The following is a 12,138-nucleotide window of genomic DNA, read 5'->3' on the forward strand; positions in this document are numbered from 1 at the left end:
CAACGGGCTAGCTCCACTATCCATGCCTACCACGCAGGAGGTGCCTCTTTAGAAGCTACACACATTTGAACTGTTAAATTCTCTTATTAGTTTGTTGCGCGTTTTTTTAACCGCGAATCGCTGTAAAAACACGCGTTGCGAAACGCGCGGCAAACGCGCATATTCGATATGCCTAGGTGTGAACCCAGCCTTCACTTTAGCAAACGTTTACCTCCCCAATCAGAAACAGGCTTTCCTGGGAGTGATGCATAAATTGGAGCAGTTTATGGAGGGTTATACTATAGTGGGAGGGGACTTTAATTTTGTCATAGATCCTTCCCTGGACTCCTCTTCCGGCAAAACCCACTTCTCTCTCCCATCACTGAATAATGTTCGCAAGCGGCTGCGACCCCTCCAACTAGTGGATCTGTGGCGTCTCTTGCACCCAGATGGCAGGGATTACCTTCTATTCGGCCCCCCATTCTACTTACAGTAGGATAGATTACTTCTTCACATCCCATTCTCTGCTTAGCTGGCATACGACTGCTAGAATTGGCCCTCAGATCTGGTCTGACCACTTCCCTTTATTCATGAGATTCTCCGTCCGGGCCACAGCAAAATCCACTTCCACTTGGAGACTTAATGAGTCTCTCCTCCGTGACCCAGTTGTTCTAGAAGCCCTCCGTGCTGGCATCAGGGATTTTCTTGCAGTCCATGCATCTGACTGCACTTCTCCCCCACTTCAGTGGGAGACACTAAAATGCATACAGAGAGGTCTACTTATTCAACACGGCTCACGTCTGAAGCGGTCTCGTGAATCTCGCATAGCCGCCCTCCTATCTACCATCTCTAGTCTTGAGACCCGACATAAATCCCAGCCTCATCCCTCACTCTATCAGGAACTTGTCAACCAGCGAGCTGAGCTCCATTCCCTACTCGAACTTGCCTATTTACGCCATAATGATACAGCCCTACGCTCCTTCTATGAATTTGGCGATAAAAGCAGTAGACTTTTGGCTTGCTCAATTCGCGCCAAACGAGTCTGTTCTTTTGTTTCCAAGATCAATTGCCCTAAAGCAGGTCTGGTTAATTCCTCCGAACAAATAGCGAAAGCTTTTCATAGATATTACTCGTCCCTTTATAATCTGACCCCGGCGCATCGACAGGGGACTCCTGTTTCACCGGCGGTCGATATTTCTTCTTATATATAATCAACGGGATTACCCACCTTGCCTGCAACTGCGATTGAATCTCTTTCTGCCCCATTCTCCGTTGAAGAACTCTCTTCGACTATTCGCTCTCTCCCTAATGGTAAGAGTCCAGGCCCGGATGGTTACACGGGAATTTCTCCCATGACTCCCTTCTCCCAATTCTCCATAAGACTTTCAACTCCATATCGGATTCCTGTCCTTTCCCTAAACCATCCCAGGAAGCACACATTACTGTCCTGCCTAAAGTAGACAAGGACCCAACACTCTGTACTAGTTACCGACCAATATCCTTGATTAACGTGGATTTAAAAGTATACGCTAAACTGATTGCTGACCAATTTGAAGACCTTTATACCCTCTCTAATACATCTGGATCAAGTGGGCTTTGTCCCTTCCCGTGAAGCCAGGGATAATACTTCTAAGTCCCTCACCTTGATGGCCTATGCTCACCAGCATCATCTCCCGCTCTGTCTTCTATCGGTCGACGTGGAGAAGGCATTCGAGCGCCTCAGTTGGAGTTTCCTAAAGGAATCTCTACACTACATAGGCATTCCACCTGATCTCCTCTCAAAAATTTTGGCATTATACCACGTCCCAACAGCCCGGGTCCGGATCAATGGGATTCTCTCTGATCCCATCAATGTCCGCAATGGCACCCGCCAGGGTTGCCCTTTATCCCCCTACCTGTATATATTAGCAATGGAACACTTAGTAGCTGCTATCCGCAATAACCCTGATATTCAGGGACTCATGGTAAAGGATCGCGGTTCAAGCTTAGCTTATACGCAGACAACCTTCTAGTGTACGTCACGGACCCTGTAGTAGCTTTTCCATCTCTGATGAGGGAATTTTATATTTTCTCTTCTGTCAGTAATTTTAAGAATAATGCCCACAAAACAGAAGCTTTTAATGTCTCTATACCCATCGCCCTCGAAAATAACCTTATACAATCCTTCCCTTTTGCTTGGACACGACATGACCTTAAATACCTAGGTGTTTCCCTTGCCCCTCAGTCCAAATTATTGTATGACCTTAATTACAAGCCTCTCGTGGAGAGAATCCAAAAGACCTTAAAGGAGAACTATGGGGTTGTCTTTTCCCATAGTTCTCCTCAGGGTAACGGGGGGACACAAACTAGCGTCCTCCCGTCACCCTAGGCTCAATATACCGCGAGCTGTAGCTCGCGGTATACTGAGACGCTGCAGCTGAAGCGGATCCCGACAATTGTGCTGGGATCCGCCCAGCTGCGTGACTGACAGCTGGCTCTGCCTATCTAGAGGCAGAGCCAGCTGTACCCGCCCCCTCCACCAGTCAGCGCTGGTGGATCGGAGAGGGGGGAATCCAGCCCCTCCTCTGCCTCGGCAGAGAGCCGTGAGAGGATCGAGAGGTGAGCGAACGCTGGTATGTGTTCGCTCACCTCCCGATCTACTGAGCCGACCCGTGACAGTCTCATTGTCACAGGTCGGCTAGAACTATGAGGTGAGTGAAAAGCACTCACCTCATAGTTCTTCTTTAAAAGAGTGGGCGGGTCTCCATCATTCGTGGTTTGGGAGGCTGGCTCTCTTTAAAATTGACATTTTGCCACGTCTCTTATATGTCTTTCAGACAGTTCCCATTGAGGTCCCTAAAGTTTTTTTTTCATATACTCCGTTCCTCCCTACTGCGCTACATCTGGTCCGACTCCGATACATAGTCCTGACTAGAAGCAAACAACAGGGCGGCGTTGGGCTTCCGCACATTGAATTATACTATAAGGCTACCCACTTAACTAGACTTTTAGACACTTTGTTTCATGCACCTCACAAACTTTGGGTCTAATTGGACGTGGAAGTGTCTAAAAGTCTAGTTAAGTGGGTAGCCTTATAATATAATTCAATGTGCGGAAGCCCAACACCGCCCTGTTGTTTGCCCCTCGTCCCTACCATGGATATCCCCAACCTCTCGCCCTTCTCGCTCCTTACTCCCATTCTGCCTGCCCCCCTTACTACGAATTTGGGATGCCCTTCTCAAAAAAACATCCCTCTCTTCTCAACCAGGCCCTCTCACCCCCATAAAGGGGAACCCAGACTTTCCACCCGGTCTGCAGGGCTCGAACTTTCTGAAATGGGGCCCAGATCAATTCTCCCCGATAGTTTCAGCCCTGCAGAAGGATGGATTATACCCTCTATCTTCCTTAGTCACTGACTCCGCTAGAGCTCCAGGCCATTGGTTGGCCTACTTTCAATTACGCAACTTCTATTCTAACCTTCGGCTTCAGTGTGATCTCCATAGAGATCTCCTGCCCTTTGAGAACTCTGTCTAGACAGGACCTTCTCTGTCTAGACAGGACCACGCCGCCCGATCTCGACCATATATCGCTTACTGCTCTCAACCTCTTTTACGGACCTACCTAAATGAGTAGAGGATTGGGCCAGGGAGATGTCTTGTCCCTTCTCAACATCAGATATATCCAAGTCCTTTATTTTGACTCATAAACTTTCAGTCGCTAGTAGAGTACAGGAACGCAAGTTTAAAATCCTCTCCAGGTGGTACCTTTGCCCCTCCCGTCTTCACGAGATCTACCCTCAGGTTTCCGACTCATGTTGGCGCTGTCACTCACACCCAGGGACAATGCTCCATATTTGGTGGACCTGTCCTGGCATATATAAGTTTTGGTCCACTGTTTTGCACACCTACGACCACCTTACCGGGTCGAAGTCCACCCGAACCCCACAGATGTCTCTCCTTTCCATGCTACCAGGATCCATTGCTTCCTCCAAGAAGGGATTACTCCGCTTTTTTCTTGTGGCAGCTAGAACGGTCATACCGAGACATTGGAAGTCTTCGCTCCTCCCGACCATGAAGGAATGGACTGGAGAGATGCAATTTATTTGTCGGATGGAAGAGCTCACGGCTAACATTCACGAGCGCCATTCTCAATTTTCTGAATTGTGGAGTGTGTGGTTGCACTTCTGCACAACTGACAAGTTCCGCTTATTGTTGTCAACCTAACTCTCTGTGGCAATTAAAATATATCAATACCTTAAAGAAAACAATGAATAAACAAGTCATTGTATATGTATGTATGCATACTACAAAAGTGGGGCAACCGGGCCAAAGTGCACACCTTCAATTTCCCACCTATTTATCCTTCACCCCTTTATTTTTGTTTTGTTCTCTCTCTTTTTTCTCTCCTTCCTTCTCTATCACTCTAGATGCCTTAGGGGTATGTTTGCACCGCACAAATGCTGGTCGACAACTTGGGAAATCACAACTTGGGAAATCACCAGCACTCATTGAGTAAATATTGCAATTCTGATGCATACCACATGTCGACCCTTTGTTATCTGAGAGTGCTTTTTTGTACTGTCTTACTTGTCTACTAGAAGAAACTTTAATAAACTTTAATCTTTAAAAAAGAGTCAGGAATGTTCTGCCTGCATTCATGGGGGCTAGGGTCTCTACCAATCCAATGAGATGTTTAAGGTCTACAGGAGTTGGAATTATAATAAGTCTGGACTTCAAGTCCATCACCTCAGGCCAGAAGGTCCTCACAGCCAGGCAGCTAAAACAATGTGCAGGAAGCCAGTCGGCTCCTGGGGACACCTCCAAAACTGTATTCTGGCAAGCTTGTCTGGTGTTAAGTAAATACAGTGTAGAGTTGTATAGTGCATCAAGTGGTCTCTAGCTGAAACCAGCATGGTGAAGGCTTTGTGCCACGTTTCCTCCCAGTCCTCAGATATATAATCCAGAGAATGAACAGCCCAGGCCAGCCTGCTTCGCTGTCATAGCTTATCACCATGTGAGAACATTATGTATACACTCCACAGCACTTTTTAGTAATTATTCAACCCTGGATGGCCGAACGGGAGTGTTCCCAAATTGTGAATGAAAGGCATGCTGCAACTACAAATACCTAAATACATAGTGATTTGGAAGTTGCAGTGAATCTTTGAGATTCTCGGACGACATTAGAGTGTTGTGATTCATAACGTCACTCAAAGTTTTCACATTTCGACAGGTCCACACCATTGGATCAGGTAGCTTCCATAATGGTAGGTAGGTTTCCATGATAGCGATAGAGAGATGCCAGATACAGGAGACCCCTCTATCATGTAAACTACACCACACTCTGATTGCAGTGTTCATATAAATTGCTTGTGTATGAGGGAACTTCATACCCCATAGGACTAAATGGCCCAAGGCCTCATATGACCCCACAAGTGCTGCATCCATAGAGGCCGCTAAGCCAGACAATTGAGTACCCTAATCTTGATAAGTTTGATGTTCCCAATAAGTGACAAAGGGAGTTTCTTCCAAGCATTCCGCTTATAATAAGATGCAATTTCAGCACGGGGACATTTAAAGGGACAAAGTCTAGTACTGGCTTCCAATAGCCCAAAGGATAAAATTCAAAATATTTACAACCACTTACAAAGCCATCCACAACTCTGCCCCGGATATATCTCAGACCTTGTCTCAAAATATCACCCTAACCACCTCCTCCGCTCTTCCAAAGACCTCCTGCTTTCCAGCTCCCTCGTCATACTACTCCCATGCTCGCCTCCAAGACTTCTCTAGAGTCTCTCCCATCCTCTGGAACTCTTTACCCCAACCTGTCCGTCTATCTCCCACTCTGACTGCCTTTTGGCGATCAGGGAAGCCTATCTCACCTCAACCTAACCGCTCACGTTCTCAAACAATTCATCCCCACACAGCTACCTCATGTATCATTTCCCCCTCCCTTTTAGATTGTAAGCCCTCGGGGGCAGGGCCCTCCTTACCATCTTGTCTTGAATTGTATTGTGATTGTATTGTCTTCCTTATATTGTAAAGTGCTGCGCAAACTGTTGGCGCTATATAAATCCTGTATAATAATAATAGTACTGAACTAGTTATCTTAGGCCTCATTCACACTGCTTAGAGTCGGCCTGTACAGAACTGTGCGGCATGCACGGCCGTATCGGGAAGGACAGGTGCTGTGTGGCATTGCAGGATTTACACAGGCATGACTCCCAGAGACAGATGTATGATGGGATTTGTAGTTTCCCCACAAATGGAGGACCACAGCTTGCCCACCCCTGGTCTAAAGGTGACCATATACTGCTCGATTCCCGTACGAGAATCGAGCAGTGTGAACAAAGACGTGCGACTGTTTCTACTGTACGGATGTAGGTCGTTGGGGGAGCCCTCTGCACACCTCACAGCAGTCCCGGCCAGATGAAAAAAGATGGTGCTCGCAGTGATATTGGTTCACGGATGGCGCCGTGCAGATACAGAGCAAAACAGGAAATCACCAGCACTCATCATTGAGTGCTGGTGATTTCCTGTTTTGCTCTGTTTCTACTGTACGGTCGCAAGTCTTTTGTCTAAGGAGCATGCTAGAAAATCAACCGAAAATCGTACGATTTTCGGCTAGTTTGAACGGTGCTCGGGAGACAAATGCCGAACGGGCCGGTGTGCGCACGCGCACACTGCCCGTTCAGCTTTGCGGTCATCAGAAGCCCGCCCCTCAGGGGGGCGGGCTTGCGATGATCGAGAGTACGATCTGCCTGTCGTAAGGTCCCCACACACCTTACGATAATCACGGGAAATCCAGCGATCGTACGATTATCGTAAGGTGTGTGAAAGCCGTGCGACCTCTACTACTGTCTTGCGATGGTTGTAAGGTGTGTGCCCAGCCCAAGCCCGATGGTTGTAAAGTGTATGGCCACCTTAAGGAATGATTTGAGATCTATTCCAATTAACCTTCAGTCCAGAGTAAATGTATCTAGAATCCCCAGCGTTCTTCCCTACTCTATCCAAACCTAAAACAATGGCTATAGAATAATTTAACAACTGGAGTATGACGGTGCTGTAAAAATCAGCCCATTAGGAGCACGGACTTTGCACGCTTCACTAACATCACCATTCCCTTGCAGGCTTTCTAATACACATGGACCTACTTCCGCCCTCACTATACATTTCGCGCACCTCCGCCAGAACATGACGTAAGGATAGAGGGGCGTGGAGACGCATTGAAATACTTGCTACCAATCTCCCATCGGCCTTTGCGCCCGGGCGAGATCTGGTCTTCTCTCGCGGGATCTCGCCCTCTTCCTAGGCCGTCACTGAGCGAGGACGGTGAGTGCGGCTGACCCTCTGAAGCTAATGTGTCTTTTCTCTGTGTGTCCCCCTCGCCGACGACCCGAAATGGCGGCGTGTGCCTACGGTACAGGGTCCCCTCTCCCCTGGCGTGCGCTGGTTTCCCTGTGGGGGGTGGTGTGTGAGGAGGATGGTAGTGGATTGTGGCGGATGGATCCGGGCGTTAGGCTGGTAATGGTGGAAGCGCGGGTGGTTGTGGGGGATTGAGCCGGTGCTGCACGTGCCGTATGTATGTGTGTATGTGCAGAACGTGTTATGTGCACTTTATTGTCATGTCCAGGCCTCATTCATGTCAACACAGTGCTGGTGTGTGTAGAACGTGTTCTATGCACATTGTCATGCCCGGGCCTCATTCACTCAGTGTGTTTTCACCATGCATGTTACATCTGACCCGCCAATCAACCTTGGCTTTACCAATACTATGTAATATGGGGGCCGACCAATCAGATTGTATCCAGACAGGTCCCTGTACTACATGCTGGATGGCAGATATAAAGGAGATTGTGTGATTTGATTGTAACGTGTGTCTGTGGTGACCATTATGTACTCTGGGCCTGGTGTGTTTAGACGAACTCTAGGGGAGCTAGGCAAAATCTACCCCCCCCCAAGTGTGTGTGTGTGTACGGAGATGGGGGAATAGTGCATCATGGCTGAGCGCTGATTGCTTGTGTCTGCTTCCTGTTGCCGTCTTATGAATGGAGTTGGTTGCTGTGACTGGAGGAAGTTCCATTCATTTCCATTGTAGTGTAGATTTCCCTCGAGATTAGGAATGAGGAGCACACAGGAAGGGATGAGGTAGCAGCACTGTTGTGCTCTGGACAGAGACAGCATGGAGGTAAGTGCAACTAACACTTTACAATTGCTACTGGAGTCCCCTCTAGAGCCTGTTCACCTCATTATTGTGATGATGCTGTTGCTTGTCTTTACTAATGTACAACTTACCCGACGTGGATATCCTGTGAGGTTGCTCTCACAGGCTCTGTCCAGGTGGCGTATGGGAGCGTAGTGTCTTCTGGGCACAATGACGTACAGTCCCCTTCCACAATGTTGGAGAACATGCATGTCCCCGGCCTTCGGGTTGGTGTGGACGGCGTCCTGTATATTCCTACAACTTCCCATAGCTCTCGGGTTATTACTGGGGAGACAAACCATGCAGGATACATTCCATAATGGACTGCCTTAGCTATGTGTGTTCCAGAAATGGGTCTGTTGGTGGTGAGTGATGACGAATGATTGAATATGGTTAATGATTTCTGGGGATTGGTAAAGTATAGATAATTCTGGTGAGTATCCGTTCTAAACGATCCATGATGTCTCTTCTCTTACAGAAAGGCCATGTTCAGTTCAAGCGCCAAGATCGTCAAGCCTAATGGCGAAAAGCCAGACGAGTTTGAGTCTGGCATTTCCCAGGTGAGTAGCTTCACATTGAAACAATGGAGAGACATCACAGATCTCGTAAACCAATACTAGCTTTCAAGTGAGCCTATGACGTATATCTGTTCTGTCCTCTAATAGCAGTACTCGGAGCTCCCTTTAAAATAGCCCTATATTGGAGACTTTTGGGGGTCCATTTATAAATCGGTATGGCTTTACCAAGGTCACACCGCTGCTTTAAAAAGAAAAGTGAACCTGCACACACTCCTTTATAACATGGATGTGCTATAAACCTTTAAAATGTGTTAAAAAAAAGCCCAGGAAGAGCACATGGGATCTGTCGGTCACATGACCAGCCTCTGCTGCGAAGAAAGACACCACAGGCTCCACACTGTGGCCTCCATTTTACGAATGAGCAGCATATCTTTTGGCATATAGTAATACACATACATTTGAATGGGTTCTCTATGGAGTTCAGCTTTTTAAGATTGAAAGGTAATCTCCAGGACAGGCAACTTATCTAAATATAAGCTCCATGTGTTTTTGAATCTTGCCATGTATTTTTTCAGATCTTTGCATTGATCTAGCATGTAACTTTGCTGTAATAAAGACTGGTCACGTCTGTCTTCTCTCCTTGTGCAGGGTGACTAGTCTTGTATCCGCCCCTCTGTATTTTTCTGCAGGCAGCCTCTAGTGAGTGGACCTGCTGGGCCCCTCTAGCTCTGCTCAGGCTATGTACAGCACTGTGATTATGTCACTGCTACTTTTGTAATGTTTTCAAAGGCATTAGGTTCACACAAAGTGATTTAAGTTCTCTGTAGCAATTGAGGATATTTTCATAATTTTTTTTTGTGCTTTTGGTTTAGCTTGAAGGCTGCAATAAAAAGCTCAGTGCCCACGGCTCCAGGTAGTTTTAAAAGTAGAAAAGAGAGGCAGTCGGGTGGCTAGTATTTTTAGGTTGGCTATGGCAGTCCCGACTTTCTCCAAAAACAAAGTAAACAACCTAAAAAAAGAGCCCATTCACTCCAGGGCAGTGGCGGATCAGCGCGGTTACCGTGCTGATTTAAAAAGGGAGGCTTTGGGAGTTTTTAGTTGCGTGTCGGCGCTGAAATGCAATTAAACGGCCAAAACTTTACTAATAAAGCGTGGTTCCATTGAAAGCTGCATGGAAGCCCCACTGATCAGCGCAGCAAAAATAGTGCAGGGAGCCGTTTGGGGGTGGTGATGTGGTCAGATCGCACTGAGCCGTGCAGTTGCATGAATGTTCCCCATTGCAGTGTATGGGATCATTCATGTGAACGGGGCCTTAAGCTTGTATCAGTATTGCAAGCTGACTTGATTTAGTTATGCAAAGCTTGTCAAAAGTCTTACTGTCTGGTTTAATGCTGCTCATAATACATGGAAAAAAAAGAAAAGAAAGCTATGCTGGGTGTCTGGTATATTCACGGGGGTTATGGTCACCTGGTAAGGGGTATTCACGGAGCTTATGGTCGCCTGGTAAGGGGTATTCACGGAGGTTATGGTCACCTGGTAAGGGGTATTCACGGAGCTTATGGTCGCCTGGTAAGGGGTATTCACGGAGGTTATGGTCACCTGGTAAGGGGTATTCACGGAGGTTATGGTCACCTGGTAAGGAGTATTCACGGAGGTTATGGTCACCTGGTAAGGGGTGTTTACGGAGGTTATGGTCACCTGGTAAGGGGGTCCAGAAGACCCTTTACCTGTTCACATTTTTGAATAAAGTGTCATGACACAAGACATTCTGATTGTGACTGCAAAGTTCTTTAAGATGTTTGCAATTGAGCAGCCAAAACCCGACGTGGATATCCTGTGAGGTTGCTCTCACAGGCTCTGTCCAGGTGGCGTATGGGAGCGTAGCGTCTTCTGGCGCACTGACGTACAGTCCCCTTCCACAACGTTGGAGAACATGCATGTCCCCGGCCTTCGGGTTGGTGTGGACGGCGTCCTGTATATTCCTACAACTTCCCAGAGCTCTCGGGCTATTACTGGGGAGACAAACCATGCAGGATACAGATCTTTAAAATGGAATGTCATGCTGTTTGTGAGTGGATGCGAGTATGAGCCTTATGGTTGATGTAACTATTCCAATAGGACCTGTTCTAAACGGAAGGTATTAGAAAACCAATGTGTGGTCACTAGCTATTTCAATAAGACCCTTTCTCATTGGAAGAACAATGTGTTGCCTGGTACTAACTCTTCAGATTCTCTCCTGATACAGAGTAAATTGGTAAAAGTTGGTAACCCCAGGATAGTTGCTTACCTTCATGTGGCAAATGTGACCTAAACTGTCTTCTATAATGTGGTGGATGAAATTCCACTTCGAGAGAAGAATGACTGCAGCTTTTAGACTCTTCCACTGGTGAAGTAAACTAAGAGTTCAGGAGCGGTTCAGTTTACTGTAGGAGATACCAGGCATGTGCAGAGGAATGCCAGTCATGAATACATCTGTGAAGCCATATGTAGAAGATGCCATGGACATTGCCATACTGTATGTTGGTAGTTGGACAGTGATGGCATAGCTAACCAAGCTAGACTTCCCTGCCTAGAAAGCCCTGTACAGTCCATGGATGCTTGTTTCAATACTCTTTATGTATAATGGAAAAAGCTGCTAACTGTAATTTAGCCCTCATTCACTTATTCCCACTGAGCGTTTTATAGTGCTTTTTCTGCTCAAAAATATCCCATTAATGTTCATGTCTGAGAATGTCACTTGAAGAAAGTACATTGAGCTCCTTTTTGGCCGATTCTGCACTTCTTGGCTCCATAGACTTCAATGGAAACACTTAAAAACTTGTTTGCACATTTTTATGTGCGTTTGTCATTTAAATCACTGTCACGGTTTGCTTGCAAAAAGTGACTGTACACATGTCAAATGTGCATGAAAGAGCGCAAAACCATTCACAAACATGCCACATGATGCATGTTTCTATGTTGGTGCCTTGGCTTTTGGCATTTGCCCAGTGTTGTAGTAGTCCACATGTTTCTGTGTTGGGGTTTCTCTATAGCAGGGGTACCCAAACTCCGGCCCTCCAGCTGTGGTGAAACAAATCCCATTATGCATCTCTCTCCGAGAATCATGTTTGTGGCTGAGAATCTTGGAATGCCTCATGGGATTTGTAGTTCCACCACAGCGTGAGGGCTGGAGTTTGGCTACCCTGCTCTATAGGTCTGAATAAAGTGATTTTATGTTTTTTGTTTGTTTTTTTAATACCTCATCACCACTGTGCTACTACCTGCACATACATGGCTCGTTAATCTGGTCATTTTACCGTTCTAGGCTCTCCTGGAGTTGGAGATGAACTCTGACCTTAAAGCTCAACTAAGGGAATTAAACATCACTGCAGCAAAGGTATGAGAATGGCTATTAACAGTCTCTAATATATTGTCCTTAATTAATCTCTAATATATATATATATATATATTAATTCTC

The 12,138-nt window shown here is 46.6% G+C and overlaps 1 protein-coding gene across 1 annotated transcript in view; it reads left to right on the plus strand.

Annotated features, from left to right (window-relative positions):
• The first annotated feature begins 7,186 nt into the window (after positions 1 to 7,186).
• RPS7 (ribosomal protein S7) overlaps positions 7,187 to 12,138 on the plus strand; it is a 13,408-nt gene continuing 8,456 nt past the window's right edge. Inside the window, exons 1-3 of the mRNA XM_018560507.1 lie at positions 7,187 to 7,292; positions 8,642 to 8,723; positions 11,986 to 12,057. Coding sequence (XP_018416009.1) covers positions 8,649 to 8,723; positions 11,986 to 12,057 — 147 coding nt within the window. The 5' untranslated portion in view covers positions 7,187 to 7,292; positions 8,642 to 8,648. The remainder of the gene's footprint in view (positions 7,293 to 8,641; positions 8,724 to 11,985; positions 12,058 to 12,138) is intronic.

Source organism: Nanorana parkeri, unplaced genomic scaffold (genome assembly GCF_000935625.1).
Source record: "Nanorana parkeri isolate BGI_ZX_2015 unplaced genomic scaffold, ASM93562v1 scaffold460, whole genome shotgun sequence".
Lineage (NCBI taxonomy): Eukaryota > Metazoa > Chordata > Amphibia > Anura > Dicroglossidae > Nanorana > Nanorana parkeri.